At 40.7% G+C, this 17160-nt stretch overlaps 1 protein-coding gene across 3 annotated transcripts in view; it reads left to right on the top strand.

The window, feature by feature from the left end:
- Positions 1-1643: 1643 nt before the first annotated feature.
- The window catches only part of Ric1 (RIC1 homolog, RAB6A GEF complex partner 1), a 94317-nt gene continuing 78800 nt past the window's right edge, over positions 1644-17160 (top strand). For 2 of the 3 annotated variants that reach the window (XM_041661232.1, XM_041661231.1), the window contains exons 1-2: positions 1644-2009; positions 17051-17158. In XM_041661232.1, the coding sequence (XP_041517166.1) occupies positions 1866-2009; positions 17051-17158 (252 nt within the window). In that variant the 5' untranslated portion in view covers positions 1644-1865. Of the gene's footprint in view, positions 2010-17050; positions 17159-17160 lie in introns of those variants that run through there. The other variant, XM_041661233.1, reaches the window with a different exon arrangement.

The raw sequence follows: 17160 nt of genomic DNA, 5'->3' as shown, positions 1-17160 counted from the left end.
ACCTCAATCCGTTCTAAAGGCCCCTGGGTCTAGGAAGGAAGAGCAGTTCCCAATCCATGTGACTTTCAGCATATCTACCACGTTGGCGCTGTGTCCCCTTACAAAAAGAACAGCAGCGATGCAGCAACATGATCTGCTTGAAGCTGTTCTGTGGAATTTAATCAAATCATCCCCTTAAAATGATCTGTAAACCTTAGTCGCTGCAAAAGATCACAGCATAGGACTCCAATCCTGAAGCTGGCAAGGTCAAAACTAAGCAATTAAATATTACCTAGAAATGTCTAAATTTACCCGTGATAGCAGGAAGACAGTCACACTGGAGAGACACACGAACACACTGAAGTTGAGGTGGAGCAAATCTTCTCAGTGGAATTGCCACACATTTTGATTTCCTATATGCCACGTGTTCAACTGTCGAAAAAGTTCTAGACAACAAAGTTCTACAATTTTATATTGGTGAGGACCTATTTGTCCAGCGGCGTAACTTCAGAAGGTCAAGATTTCACCTACACTTTCATCTGAAAAATATCTTCCCAGTTTGCTATGCTTAAGACATTCCAGGCATGCTGTGTTGGGGGTGGGACTCAGGAGGAAGGAACTTTGGGGCCCAAATGCTGGTAAGCGGCAAGGCATTCCTTTGGTGAATTTCTTTGAAAAGCAGCAAGTGTTAGAACAATTAGGGAAAGTTACATTGTTATAAAATCCGGATTGTTACTTTGTTTTCCTCTTTGCTGCTACTTTTAAACCCGTTTAACACCTTTGAGAAAAGTAACTCGGGAAGATGAAAGGCGAGCACGAAAAGAGAAGCACTTTATTCAGATCCCTTCCCAACTCCACTTCCTATCATTCCTTCAGGCGTTCAAGGGGCTATAAGGTCAGTCTGCTAAAAGTTGTAGCTATTTTTAAGGCTCCAGATCCCCAATTTAAACATCCCCCAAAATTGACTACCCCGATACAGTTATCTCCAGTCTGGTCCAACTCAGAAAAAGAAGCCCGTTTCTTTTCCAGAACATCTTTTACTGGTGGTGCAAAAGACACCATCTGGGCTTCGTCTAGCACTATAGCTGGTAGAGGGGCAGGAGGATGCAAACTGAATTAGAAATATATACTGTACTAGATTTAGAACGCTTGAAGACCCGAAGACAGGACTGAAGCGCTCTTTGGCTACGCAGTTTAGTGACTGAATGCGAACTCCGTAAGGGCAGGGACATCAGCAGCTCTCACTTGAAACCGCAGCACACAAAAGATCTCTCGGTACACACCGCCCCAGCCTTGGCGTCGCAGAGACCTAGGGCCAAGCTTAGTCTGCGGGTCACGTGACTCTCGCTCCGCCCTCGCGGCGCCCCCTCCCCCCCCAGCCCCGGAGCGCGCGCCAATCGAGGGAAGTCCTAATGGGCCGCGCCGCCAGGACTGTCACAGACTGGACTCGGTCGCCTCTCCCCGGTCCCCAGGCCCACGCTCCCGGTCGTCAGCAAGACGCCTCGAACAGGCGGCGTCCAGCGCAGCGACCGGCGTGCTGACGCTCGGCCTCCTGAGAGGACCGGGCGGAGCCTGAGGAGCCTCCCCGCGCCGTGCGGCGTGCTGACGCGAGCGGCGAGCGGGGCGGGCCGGCCTCGGCTCCTCCCGCCTTGGGCCCACTGGCCTCCCGCCTCCCCCACCCTCGGCCCGTCAGCGCCCGAGACTGCGTCGCGCAGCACCGCGTCGGCCCGGCTCGGTCCGGCCCCCGGGCAGATGCCCCGAGTTGCCGCTGTCGCCGCCGCCGACTCGGCCGGTGGCGGTGTGGGAGGTGGGCACCTGGCCCGGGGTCGCCGAGCGTGACAGACGCGGCCGGGGCCGCCGGGGGCTGTCGGGGCCGCGCGCGGACCATGTATTTCCTGAGCGGCTGGCCCAAGAGGCTGCTCTGTGCGCCGCGGAGCCCGGCCGAGGCGCCGCTCCACGTCCAGTCCGATCCTCGGAGAGCGTTCTTTGCCGTGCTGGCCCCGGCCCGCCTCAGCATCTGGTACAGCCGAGTAAGTAGGCGCCGCCGTCCCGACTTCCCCCGAGCGGCCCCTGTTCCGTCCCCACTTCCCCCGAGAGGCCTGGATCTAATCCCGACTCTCCCCGAACGACCCTGGTCCCGGTCGGACCTCCTCCGAACGACCCCGGCCCCGTCCCGATCTCCCCCTCGGACGACACTGGCTCCGACCGGACCTCCTCCGAACCATCCTGGCCGGGTCCTGACTCCCGAACGACGACCCCCGTCCCGTCCCGACTCCCCCCGAGCGACTTCTCGTCCCCGTCCCGACTCCTTCCGAGCGACCCCGGCCCCGTCCCGACCCCTTTCCGAGCGACCCCGGCCCCGTCCCGACTACCTCCGAGCGATCCCGGCTCAGTCCCGACTTTCCCCGAACGACCCCGGCCCCGTCCCTACTATCCCCGAGCGACCCCGGCGCAGTCCCGACTTCCTCCGAGCGACCCAGGCCCTTTCTCGACTGCGGAGCGACTCGGGTCCTGTAGCGACTCCCCGCGCGCCCTCAGACCCTCTCGCCCTCGGGTTGGCGCCACGCGCGGGCTGTCTTCACAGCCCCCAGGTCCCGCGTGGCGCCCACAGCCGCGCGCCGGGCCGGGAGCTCCCTGGCTGAGTCCGGACTTGCCTGCCTCTCTGCCCTCATTGCCGAGGAGCCAATCTGTTGGAACGTCCCCTAGCGCTCTGGCAGCTGTGGCATCCCAGCTCCCCCTTCTTTAAAGGTCGTTGTTTTGGAGTTCCGGAAAGCCTGTTGGTCTCTACCCAGTGTCGGACTGTTGTCAGTGATTTCTAGAAACTTAAAGAGTTGTTCCTTTGTGGAGGCCTCTGTGTATGTCTCTCTGTCTCTCTCTGTCTCTCTGTGTGTGTGTGTGTGTGTGTCTCTGTAGGTCTGTCTGTCTGTCCGTCTGTCCGTCTGCTGCTCTTGGATTGGTGGGGGTTAAAAGTCCAGGAATTCATATCTCTCTGCGCCGCACCTGGAAATAATAAGGCTTAGAGCATGGAGCAGAATTCTTTGAGCCCTAGCTTTTTCCTTCTTGTGTCTTGAGTTCCGAGTTGGTAAGAGAAAGTTAAGTGGTGAGTGGGATAGCCCATGTTCGGACATTGCCGCTTGCTGGAGGTCTGTCTGTAAAAATTACAGAATTCTAAGTTTAAAACTGCCCCTCCCCATTCAAAGAGACAGTACTAATCGCTTACAGAGTGGTGTTCTCTTTGAAAGAAATTGAAAGCTGATTGACCTTGCTCTTGCTTAATATGTGAAACACTGGTTTTGGTTTGGTTTAATCCTTGGCTTTCTGCTTGTTACCATTGGAATGCCCATAATGCCCTTGATTGTCTTTACTCGCAGCTGTAGTAAAACCGGTGCTAGAATTTAGGTAATTGTGGTTCCTCTTCTATATTACTATTGCATAGTTAGGCTGTAAATTAGACTTTTTGTCACTGTTTTGGCTGACCTACTTTTCAGAAAGGTATCAAAACACAGAAGACTACTAAACAATTACAGTATCAGCAATATGATACTCCGTTCTGTGTTTAATTGAATTTTTAAACATATGCGGTGTACTTGGTATCTAAATGAGATTCGTTTTCAGTACATATGGTACTTGAACAACTTTTATTTAGGTGTAGCTATTTAAAGTTAATAGTTTATGTAGAAAAGCATAATTAGAACTTGAATTTTACATTGTTTTCTAAATTTAGTAGTTTTATTTGAATGTAACACATTGTAAAACCTAACATTTACTTTTTTTAACCTCTAAAGATAAAAATCGGATTTATTTAAATTTATCATGATAGACCAGAAGCCTGTAAATTACCTTATTCCTCTACACAAAAAGAACATTACACTGTATCCTAGTTGTCTTAGGGACATTATGAATATTAGTAAATCTGTTGTTTGGATTTGGGTTTAGATGCAGTATTATGAAATTGAAACATCTCCTACTCCTTTCGTTCAAACACCTGCTCTACAGACAGCTGTTTCACAGTAACACATTGGTTATTAATGATATCTTGTTTGTAAAACTTAGAATTTTACCTACATAGAAAACAGTACATCACACACAAGGAAATAAAAAATTCAAAAGTTAGATTTGGGGCAATATTTGGGCTCAGAGGCATGGAGTGAAGTAAATTTCTGGAATACCTTAGGGTGGCTACATGGCACCTTAGGTGTAATGGTATTGTGAGTGTAAGCTTTGTTAGTTAGAAAAATCAGGTTTAAATTCTGAGATTTGAGATTTTATGGCCAGGTGAGTGGAAACAAGAGCCAGGCTCCACCTGCCAAGTCTTCTCCTTTTGGAATGTATGTGTGTAGCTCTTCTTATCCTGGGAAATGTTTGAATTTTCTCATTCCTAAACTTTACAAAGCAGTGTGTTGCCGGGTGGTGGTGGCGCGCGCCTTTAATCCCAGCACTCGGGAGGCAGAGGCAGGCGGAGGATCTCTCTGAGTTCAAGACCAGCCTGGTCTACAAGAGCTAGTTCCAGGACAGGCTCCAAAGCCACAGAGAAACCCTGTCTCAAAAAACCAAAAAAAAAAAAAAAAGAACAAATCAGTGTGTGTTAAAATAAGCTTAGGTTACAAAATGTTAAAAGCAAAAATATCTCTAAGTTAATAAGAGGCTATCAGTTACATTCATAATTTGGAATGAATTGGTTTAAAATATCTTCGCTGAGCCTCATGAATGAGGGTATTAATTTTATTATTTTTTTGGAAGGTTGTAGTACATTTTGAAGGTCCAAAGGGTTCTACAGATTTGAAATATGTTTGAAGGCAGTGAGAAGGACACAAAGGAGAAGAGTGACTATATAGATTTTGCTTTTTTTGTCAGGACTCAATAGAGTAAGCGCACATAAGAAAAATGTAGTTTCAAAAGAGAAAACTAGCTTTGTAGAAGAAATGTGTGTTTAGTCTCAACTGGTTGTTTGAATGTCTACAAAAGTTAATGTATGTGAACTGTTGGTTACCCGTGAAATTATAGGAACGTTAAACTAAAGTCTTTAAAACTAAGTATATTTTGTGGGTCTTCTAGTAAACTTTTATAGACCTCGTCTATTTCCCATTATTATGTACTAAGTTGCTATTTGGGATTCCAGTGTTTTAGAGTCATGTCTGTCCAGACTAATTTTCTAGCCAGTTTTGAACGATGCATGTTGGTGTTGTTTATGCGCAAACGTTTCTGTAAGACACTCATTTTACTTTTTGATAAAGATTTTAAAATAGCACATTTCATCAATAAATTGGGCTTATTGCTTGGTTTTCATTGTGATATGTTAGTAGAGGTTTGCTTTTTTTGATATTGTGATTCCAGTTCGGAATTCTAAAAACTAGACTGGAGGCCAACAAGGTTTAAATACCTGGCTCAGAGGGGGAAGTGCTGCCAACCCTGATGACCCATATAGCAAAAGCAGAGAACTGGCTCCTGCAGGTCGTTCTTGCATTTCTGCTTGCATGGCACATGCATTTCCACATCTATACATACAGCCACTAAAAAATAAATACCTACTGAAGTCTGTATTAGTATTATCTACATTTTTTGAAGCATTAAATTTTTCTTTGTTTGTTTTTACTGTTTGTTTGTTTGTCTGTTTTTGAGACAGGGTTTCTCTGTCCTGTAGACCAGGCTGGCCTTGAACTCACAGAGATCTGCCTGCCTCTGCCTCCTGAGTGCTGGGAGTAAATGGAAGTTTTAAAAAGATTTAGAACATGGCTTTGTGGCTCACCCCAGTAACCCCAGCACTTCAGATTTTGGAGGACAAGGCAGGAATATTGCTGTGAATTTGAGACCAACCTGTGCTACCTAATGAGTTCTAGATCAACCTGGGCTAGAGTAATACCTTGTCAAGGAAAGGGAGGCGTGAAAGGCTGGAAGGAAGGAGAAAGGGAACAGAAAAAGAAAAGATTTAGTATGTGTGTTAGGATGAGGTGATAGAGGTAGTATCAATGAGATGATATATTCAGGAGTGTTGTAAAAGAATTCCGCTTGGAGGATGGAGCTGCTTTGTCGAAGGAGATGATTCATGGTTGAGGAGTTTTGTGTGAGATGAACTGCATTTTGTACTATAACAGGGGCCATGAATATTCCTTTAATAAACTCGTTAGCTGTAACTGTGACAGGCTACAGATGTTAACCTTGAAGTTGTTAGGACACTTCCATTCTGAATTAGAGACATACTCATCTCAATTTTCAGGTTACGAATTTCAAATATTTAAATTGCTTTCAGAAATGTTTTTGAACACTAATTGTAAAGGATAGCATAGGCAGAACATGGAAGTGACGAAGAGGCTTATTATATAGAAAACATTCTGCCGAATGATGGGTGTTAGTATGATGCATGAAAGCCATTTGTTTTGTTGTTTTGTTTGTTTGTTTGTTTGACACAGGGTCTCGCGGTATCTCCTGCTGACCTGGAACTCACTATCACACCCAGAAAATGAAGTCTTTTGAGTTATCACTCTGGGTTGCAAATAAAAAGCTGAAGTTTGCAAATCACCACTGTCATATAAATAATGTAGTTGAGGAACTCCAAGCAGAAACTTGCTCCTGTTGATGTGCACATGGAAAACACAGTGAGGTAGATGTCTCAGGAACCAGGATGTAAGGATATGATTAGCTACTCATCCTCAGGAAAGCTGTTTAATTTCTATCTTCTTTCCTAACATTCCCATTTCACTGTTTCAGCTCTGTTACTGCCTCCAGACACCTTCCTTTTAAATTCACATGTCTGAAAGTCTTCTAGGGTTCACTTTTTGTTAAAAAGTAGTTTGGTATCCTTAGTTTGGCATCAGAGACTCTCCTGTCCCGGAATGCTCTCTTGCCTCATCTCTGCTTATTATATTACCTATCCTTTAGCTTCTGTTGTAATCCTTGTTTCCTCATGAGTCATTATTTACCTACCATAACTGGAAGTGTTCATTTGTTGATGAACTACTGTTTTGGATTTTTTGACTTCTAGCTTTATTGAACTATATATGACAAAATTGTAATACTTATGATATATGGTAAAATGTATATATATATATATATATACACGTGTATAATGATATTTATAATACAACTAATAAGTATGTCTACCACTTCTCACATAGTTCCCTTATGTGTGATGAAAACGCTAAAGATCTACTTTTAGGCTATAGAGATAGCTCAGTGTTTAAGAGCACTTACTGCTCTTGGAGAGGACCCCAGGTTCAGTTCACATGCTGGCTGACAACTTGGTATAACTTTGATTTTGGAGAATTTGATGCACTCTTCTGGCCTCCATGGACATAGGGTACCCATTTGGTATATTACATTCATGCAGACAAACCCTCATACATATAAAAAAAAATCTCTTGGTCAGTTGTCCTCTGACCTCTACTATTGTGTGATTTTTGATCGCATACTTAGAGTAAAGTTTGCTTAGAGTCAGAGGACACAGCTAGCCACTAACTGACCAAAATTAACCAGATAGGAGACAGGAAGTAGTAAGGCCAGATGCTCTCTCTCAGCCCCTTTGGATTGAGAAAGAGAGAGGATGTCACTGGTGGCTTTTCTGTTGTTGCTTCTCTGATCATTCAGGTTCTTATCCCAATATCTAACTATTGATAAAGAATAATTAGATATGTGCTTCACTCTACACACATGTTGTGGCACATACATGCCCCCCACCACAACACACACACATTACGATTGTATAATAATAGTAAGTTTAAAAATCTGTTCTGAGCAAATTTCAAGTACACAATATTATCTGAAGTTATCAAACTCTGTTAAATCACAAAAATTGACTAGTCTTATAACTGTGTATTTGTATTTGACCCAAATCACTGCATCTCCTCCACTCCCAGCTTCTGGCAATCTCTGTTCTACGTAGCACTAATTGCTCTTTAATAATAGAAACTCAGAGCCAACTTTCGGGGTGAAAGCTGAAGGATCAGAGAAGCAGTGCGGCCAGCCACTAGAGTTGTGCAAATGCTCAAACCAAAGGGATGATCCTGTCCCTACAGATCCTCAGGCTGAATTTCAGACTGAATCCTCAGACTGCATCCATCTGTACAAATCCTCAGACTGAATAATCAGACTGCATCCATCTGTACAAATCCTCAGACTGAATCCTCAGACTGCATCCATCTCTATGCTCCTCAGACTGAATAATCAGACTGCATCCATCTCTATGCTCCTCAGACTGAATAATCAGACTGCATCCATCTCTGTGCTCCTCAGACTGAATCCTCAGACTGCATTCATCTCTATGAATCATCAGACTGCCATGAGATCCTGTTTCCTCCTACCTTATATCCCTCTTTGCACCCAGCCATATCACTCCTTTTTCCACCTCCGTAGTGCTGGAATTAAAGGCTTGTGATCCTAAGGGCTGGGATTACCTTTGTGTGAGTTCTATTTCTCTTTTAGACAGATTCAATCTCATGTAACCCAGGGTGGCTTTGAACTCAGAGATCATCTGCTTCTGTCTCCAGGAGTGCTGGGATTAAAGGTGTATGCCACCACTACCTGGCCTCTATGGCTAACTATTGGCTTATCTCTACACTCTGATCTTCAGGCAAGCTTTATTTGTTAGATAACAAACTATCACTACAGTTCTACTCTTGGTTTCCATGAGTTTTTTCTTCGAGATTCTTCATATGTACATTGTAGCTTCATGCAGTATATGCCATTCTGTTTCTGGCTTATTTAACATGATTTCATTAAAAGTTCATCCATGTTGTACTGAATGCCAGGCTTAAAAAAAAAAGACTGACTAATACCCTATTGTATATATACCACATCCCTTTATCAGTTCATCTGTTGACAATCATTTAGGTTGTTTCTACATTATGGTGCTTTTTGAGTAATGCTATAGTGAATATGGGTATGCAGATAACTTTTAAAATATTGATTTCAAATCCTTTTTTGTACATATTTGGAGTCATACCATTTTGGGGGAGGAGGAAGCCCAAGTGTACACACACAGATAGATAGGTAGATTTTTATAAATTTCTATGAAAAAATTATTGGAATTTTGATAGGGATTGTATTGTTAGTATATATATTTAAGCTCTTGAACATGGGATATCTTTCCATTTGTGTCATGTTCAGTCTTATAGTTTTCAGGGTCATATGGTTAAATTTATGTACTGTTTTATTTATAAATACTGTATATGCATAGGATTGCTTTCTTAAGTTCTTTTTCAATTTATTTTTAGTGTATAGAAACATAATGGGCTGTATGCATAGATTTTGTATAACATTACTGAATTTGTTTACTTTTTTTAACCTTTCTTTGTACTTTTGGGATCTCTAGAGTTTTCTGTATTGTGGAGAAAGTTGTGTTTTTTCCTTAAACTTCTGCTTTGTATTGTAAGTTTTGTACTTATGCTTTATCTTTAAAACTAAATTTGAAGCATTTTTTATTAGCCTTGGTGCATTGCACACAGTACAGGCCTGTTGGAGACTCCTCATTCGTTCCTGACCGCCCAGACCTGAAATAATCACACAGAAATATATTATTTAAAACACTGCTTGGTCTGTTAGCTTAGGCTTCTTATTAACTAAAATTAACTAACTCTTACATCTTAAATTAGCCCATTTCTATTATTTTGTATTTTACTATAAGGCTTGTGGTTTACCGGTAAGGTTCTGGAGGGTGGTTGTCTTTTTCCTTAGGCAGCTACATGGTGTCTCCCTGATTCCTTGTAGTTTTCTCTTCTGTCTCTTCTTGGAATTTCCGCCTTATTCTATTCTGCCTTGCCATAGTCCCAAAGTAGCTTCTTTATTACCCAGTGGTAACAAAACACACTCACAGCATACAGAGGGGAATTCCACATCACCTCCCCTTTTCTGTCTAAATGAAAAGGAAGGTTTTAAATTTAACATAGTAAAATTACATACAAAAAACAGTTATCAAGCAAAAATTATAATTACAATATTTAGTCTATTTACATTTGGCAAATTAAGGAGAATACTTTATCATCTATCTTTGTGAGTCTAAGGTATTATTATACAATCGTAATGTGTGTCTTTGTGAATCAAGATCCATACTAATGCAAAGTATTTACCTCTATAGCATACCCCCCTTTAAATGAAAACAAACATTTATAAACAGTATTTGGAAATTTGGGTGTAGTTCTCTTCAAACTGCTTCCTGCTTTTTGTTGGGCAAAGTAATTTTGGGGTTCGTGGAGACCTTTCAGGGGGTTTTGGTCCATCAAACCACATTAGTCTGAAAGGACTCCATGGGTTCTCATCCTCTGTGGAAACAAAAGTAGAACCTTTTTTCCAAAGCAACATATTCTTAGACCCAAATTTCGAAGTCAAGATATTTTTAAAGTATATATGTCAGTTTAGCTTAGTAGACCCCGGAATCAAATATCTCTCAGTACTTAATTCATTTACAGTAAAAAAATTAAAAAAAACACAATAATATACATAATTTGGATTCCCTGTGTATATTTTGTTTTCATGTGGATTTTTTCTTAATCTATTACACCATTGTGCAACTTGTAACACGCTTCTCACGGACCCCATTTAGGTGCTCAGCCTCTTGAAAGAGCCAGAGCCATTTGTGTAACTAGCATGAACCAAGAAGCCCTCTCCTAAAGATGCCACACAACCTTCACTGCCGATGCTGAGTCAGGAAGACCTCTCTTAAAGAAGCCACAGGGCCCCTGCTCACCACCAGCAGAGCCCATTGGGGGTGGGGGAATGTGGCTACCAAGAAGCTTTTTTTAAAAGGTCTTATGTGGACCCATTTCCCAGACCATGGGCACCATTCTGTAGGCAGTGGCTGCTTGTTCATTTCCTGGCCACCCAACCCCCAAAAAATCACACAGAAACTGTATTAATTACAACACTGTTCATCCAATAGTTTAGGCTTCTTATTAACTAACTCTTACATCTTAAATTAACAGATTTCTATTAGTCTATGTATGTAAGGGTTAAAGAATTAGGTCGGTAAGATAAATAACCAGACCAGCTCAAGAATCACTGTTACATTTTAATAGTTGAAAAGGGGAAACTCACACTACAAGAGTGGGAGGTCCAACGTGTCCTATATGTCCTGTGGGCAGAGAGAGGGCGCGCCTGTGTCCTACCAGTTTTGCTACCTGGGCTACAGGTAGCCACACCCTAACTAGATGTGATTGGTTGGTAGTTTCCCCATCATCTCCCCCTTTTGTCTAAACAAGATCGATCCAAACCCAGTACAACTATATACAATAGGAACAGATACCAAATATAAAATTACAAACAATAAGCAATATTAAACAAGGAATGCATAACAAAAGTTTTACTAAACATTTTATTTCAAGGAGTCTAATTACATTGAAATTAAGCTTGGCTAAATCATGAGGAAGGTAACTACAATTATCTAATCTTCAACTCCATCAAAGATCTGAGAAGGGAAACAATATTACTTGAGTAAATAGGAAGTGCAGTCGAGAAACTTCCAAAATGTGCACCAAATGACAGAGACAACTGACTACCTGGGCAATCACCCAAAGTCTCATTTGCAATGTTGAAGCAACCAACTTTGGCTAAGGCCTAGCATAACTGACATACCATTTTCAAAGGTGAGAAATTTTTTAAAACTATCTTACCCTGTCTTGGCAGGATATGGCAGTCCTGTTTTATCCATTTATAGATACTCTGTATCTCTGTCAGTGGTTGAGGTATGGGCATTTCTTTGCCCAAATGCCAGTTCTGCCAAGAAGAAAGGCTCCAGGTGGAGTGTCTTTGGTGTTCAACATTCACTCGGGAGTAGATCTGTGTTGCCAGGAGCGATTGTGTCTCACTACCATGGAACTCTAGGTTAGATTAAAGGCCATTTTCTCCAACTCTTTGAAGAGGTTGAAGATTATACTATCTATACTGAATATAATCTCTATGTGTTTAAAGAACCTGATTAGCCTAATTATAAATATGACAAACATAGATGACTATTGATCTATAATTCTCAATACCTATCTAACTTAAAGACTAAGACAGTAAACAACTGTGCAATAAATGAGGCCTTTGTTATATAGCTCTTTTGCTTAAAAGTTACCTTTTAAAAAGTTCCCTACTGTCAATGCATCTGTCAGGCCATTTCTCTAGTCTTGGGCGCCCCTTGAGCGTTTGTTGTTGTTGCTTCTTTGGCTTGAACTGTACTACTTACCCAAATTGATTAAAATGTTCTGTTGATGTGAGTCTTGGCTGTGTTTTTCATTATTTTATTACTTAAAGCCTTCATGCTACCAAACAGTGTTATGAATATGAAAATGTTAGAGAAACTGAAGAGCTGCCCAGATACATTATTGCATTGCTTAGAATTTGGTTATGTGCTGCTCTGTCTCTCTGGGTTCCTACTTACATACATTGCTTTTCCAGGGTAGGCTATAAACTTTATAAAATTAGAATTTTGATTTCATATTGTATCTTATTTAACCTTTAATAGGCATTGACTGAAATCTTTGTGATTATTTTTTAAATAAACTTACTTTTTAAAAGGAGATTTGGGTTCTCAACAGAACTGAGCAGCAAGAACAGAGAATCCCCACATATTGCCTGCCCCTCACTCAGTAACTACCCTCATATCAGCATCTCTTACTTGGGCCGTACATTTGTTACAGTCAGTGATCCCACACTGACCAGTGACTATTATGAAATGTTCATGTTTACCTTAGCATTCTCTCTTGGCAGTCCTACATTTTATGGGTTTTGAGAAATGTATAATATTACAGTATGTGTTGACCAACTTTTGTTACCATTCCAAAATATCTGAGATAATGAGCTTAAAAGAGGGAAAGGCTTGTTTTGAGTCATGGTTTTGGAGGTTTCAGGCCATGGTCAAAAGGCTTGTTGCTTTTGGGTCTATAAAGAAATGCTGTATGATCATGAGAGTATATGGCAGAGCAAGCCACTCAGCTGATGGCTGCCCGCAAGTGAAGGAGGGGGCAGAGAGAAGAAACCAGTGTCCCAGTATCTTTTTCAGGGGTGTGCCCCCAGTGCCTAACTTCATTTTGTGGGTCCCTACTTTCTAAAGGTTCCCCAGCTACTAACAGCACCACACTCTGGGAACTATGCCTAAAATACTCAGGACCTTGGGGGGATGTTTATGACTCAGACTATAGCATACAGAATATTTGCTGCAGTAATTCTCAGTAGTCTACCTACTCATTTCCTCCTTTCCAGCCCTGGCAACCCCTATTTAAGAAAAAAAAAAAAGACCACAAACAGAAACAAAAAACCTGCTTGTTCTTTTCCAGGTATCTTGTAATTGGACCTATATAGTCTGTATCTTTTTCCGTGTCTTTTCATGTCTTGGTGTCTGGATCTGCTATAGTTCATCAGTTATCCAAGGGATATCAGCTATCCAAGGGATATCATGGTTACTTCCAAGTTTGGCAATATTTATGAAACTACTATAATGTTTGTGTTCTACGTTTGTTGTCATTTTAAACAGGGTCTGTCTTACTGTGTAGTGTCAAGCTCACTAACCCAGACTGGCCTTAAATTCATGATCCTCCTGCCTCAGCCTCCTAAGTGCTGGGAACCACCACACTCAGCTTTTTAAACTTTTTTGTGTAGGCATGTTTTCAGCTCACTTGAATAAGTAATGAGTAAATACTACCTTACAGGTAGTGTGTATGGTTTTGTGAGAAAGAGCCAGTTGTGTAAAGTAGATGTATCATTTTGCATTTTCAACAGCAAAGAATCTGAATTTCTGTTGGTTTTTTATCTTTGCTAGCGTTTGGTATCAGTCTTCTAAATTTTGACTGTTCTGTTAGGTATTTAATGGCATCTTATTGTTTATATTTATTTTTCTCTAAAGAAAGAGGATGTTGAATATCTTGTAGAAAGATTGTTTTCCACATGTATTTGTTTTTTGCTTTCAAGGTCTTTTGCCCATTGTATTATTTTGTCTCTTACTGAATTCTAAGTTTGTGTATATTTTTAATATCAGTTCTTTATCAGGTATTGTAAGCACTTTCCTCATTCTCTACCCTCAATAATCCTCATTCTCTTGTTAGTGTTTCTCATAGATCAGTTTCTAATTTTAATGAAGTTCATCTTATGAATTGTTTGCTTTAGATATTGCACCTTTGGAGGAGGTCATTGTCATATCTGAGTCATTTAGGTTTTTCACGGTTATATTCTAGGACTTTTACACTTTATACATAGGATTTTTATTTACTTTGAATTCTTGAGAGTTATATAAGACGTGCATCATGAAGAAATTTTGTGATTCAATTTCCATTCATTCTCTTTACTTCTTTGTCAAAGATCAGTTGACTGTGAGAGTCTTTCTAAGTTCTCTTCTTTGATCAGTTTCTCAATTCCTTCACCATATTTACTATAGCTTTATAATAATAAGTCTTGAAATTTGTTAAACTGATGTATTATTTGTGTTTTAATAAATAAAGCTTGCCTGAAGATCAGAGGGCAAAGCAGCCATACAGGCCAGGGAGTGGTGGCACACACCTTTAATCCCAGGACTCTGGAGACAGAGACAGATTTCTGTGAGTTCAAGGCTACCCTGGGCTACACAAAATCAATCCGGAAACAGATCCAGGAGGTGGTTCACACCTTTAATCCCAGTGTTTGGGAGTCACACACTTTTAATCCCAGCACTAGGGAGGTAGAGACAGGGGCAAGATATGGCTGGGCAGAGAAAAGAATATAAGGGGGAAGAGACAGGAGCTCACTGGAGAGTGAAGTCTGAGGATTTGTTGAGCCAGCATCTCACCCTTTTGGTCTGAATATTTGGTAGAGGTAAAAGGCCTCTCTAGTGGTTGGCTGTTTTGCTTTTCTAATCTTCAGCATGAACCCCAGTACCTGTCTCTGGGTTTTGATTATTCGTACTACAGTTTGTGTTAGCACTCCAGCACCCTTCATCACCCTTCGTCTTGAAACTCATCTGAAATTGAGTTGATTTATTGACACCTGTTGTAGTTTGAATATAATTGGCCTCCATCATCTCATAGAGAGCGGCACTGTTAGGAGATGTGACTTTGTTGGGGTGGGTATGCCCTTGTTGGAGGAAGTGTGTCACTGAGGGGGCAGGTTTTGAGATTTTCTATGCTCAGAAAGTCAAGTGTCTCGGTCAACTTCATGTTAGCTGCAAGATGTAGGACTCTCAGTCACCACCACATCTGCCTGATGCTATGCTCCCTGTCATGATGATGATAAACTGAACCTCTGAGATTGTAAGCGAGCCACCCCAATTAAATATTTTCTTTATGAGTTGCCATGGTCATAGTGTCTCTTCACAGCTATAAAAACCGTAACTAAGACAACATTCCCCAAATAACTACTCAGATTTTGGTAGGATTGCTTTAAATCTCTAGATCAAACTAGGGAGAATTGCTATCTCAACAGTATTGACCCTTCCTATTAATTAATATAGAATATTTTTATCTATTCTTTGACATCTTTCATTAGTATTTTATATAGTATTCCTTCTATACATAATTCTTTTAGATTTATGACATTAAATATTTTATTTTGGGTAATGCAGTATAAAAATGAAAACATGCTTTTTTATTATAAATCATACTTTTTCAGTACTGGAATCTGTGAAAATGATCAACTTTTATGTATTTTATATCTTATGGCCTTTTTTATTTTTTTTAAAGATTTATTTATTTATTATGTGTACAGTATTCTCAGTATTCTGTCTGCATGTATGCCTGCAGGCCAGAAAAGGGCACCAGATTTCATTACAGATGGTTTTGAGCCACCATGTGGTTGCTGGGAATTGAACTCAGGACCTTTGGAAGAGCAGGCAGTGCTCTTAACTGCTAAGCCGTCTCTCTGGCCCCTGGCCTTGTTTATTTATGTAAGACGAGGCAGAAATCCTTAATAAATAAATAAATTTAAATAAAAAAAAAGAATATCCTGTTGATTCTTTCAGTTTTGAATATGTCACTGTTGTCTGTGAATACAGTTTTATCTTCTTTCCAAATATGTATGCCTTTTATTTTCTTTCTTTATCTTGTGACATTCTGTAGTCAAACTTTCTTTGTACTGCCAGTTCCCAAGTAATGTCATGATGATTAAGTTTGAAGGCTTTGTCTTAGCTTAGGCTTGTTACCAACTAGCTCTTAAAACTAAATTGGCCCGTTTATATTAATCAATGTTCTGTCATGTGGTTGCTACCTCTCCTCCATATTGTATTTTTGAATCACTAGTAAATCCCACCTCCATTCTTCCCAAAGTTCCTATCCCTCTACCCAGAAGTCCTGCTTAACCTCTCCTATCTAGCTATTGGATATTCAGCTCTTTATTAAACCAATCAGAAGGTGTCTTGGCAGAGACTCATCTTCACAGTGTACAGAAAGATTAGACCAAAACAACATTTGTTAGGAATTGTGCTACTATGTTGGATAGTAACAAGTGCCTCATTGCCGTGTTCCTCAGGTGAGAAAGCTTGGAGTTTCTCATTACTAAGTGTAATAATAGGTGTGGAATTTTTGTTGCTGTTCATTAGCAAGTTGGAGTTCTATGAATAGATGTTATATGTGTTAAAATGCTTTTTTTTTTGGCCTTTATTGATATACTTTTTTCTTTCTTTAGTCTATTTAGTTGACTTTTGAATGTTGAACCAGCCTTGCATGCCTGGATATAGTCCATTTGGTCCTGGTGCATAATTCTTTGTTGGATTTAATTTGCTGATATTTTGTTGAGAATTTTTGCATCCAAGTTCATGAGAGATTTTTGGTTTGTCGGTTTTGGTTTTCATATGGTAGTTTTGTTTGCTTTTAGTAGGATAATGTTGGATTCACAAAATAATTAAAAAGACCTCTTATCTACTGTGTCACTTCTGTGTTAGGGAAGGATGTAGAGAACTGATACAATTTATTTAAATATTTGGCTTAATTCATCTGTGATACATGTGAGCATGGTTCTATTTTGGAAAGTTACTAATTATCGATTCTGTTTAGCTTATTCAATAGATGTATGTGTGACTAACTTTTTATAATTTGCGTAAAACACTGTAAAAATATTTCCAGTGTATTCTATAAGTTTAAATTTTGCTTGTATCTCTTTCTATGATATGCAAGTAAAATAAAATATATCTGTTTTCTTCCAGCCTAGTGTGTTAATCGTAACATACAAGGAACCAGCTAAGTCATCTACTCAGTTTGGATCTTACAAACAAGCTGAATGGAGGCCAGATAGTACCATGATAGCAGTGTCAGT

The sequence above is a fragment of the Microtus oregoni genome, unplaced genomic scaffold (assembly GCF_018167655.1).
Source record: "Microtus oregoni isolate MIOR12 unplaced genomic scaffold, Mior012 000012F_ref0000307, whole genome shotgun sequence".
NCBI classification, from domain to species: Eukaryota; Metazoa; Chordata; class Mammalia; order Rodentia; family Cricetidae; genus Microtus; species Microtus oregoni.
Note: the sequence above shows the minus strand (reverse complement) of the source record. Positions and strands in the feature narration are given on the sequence as shown.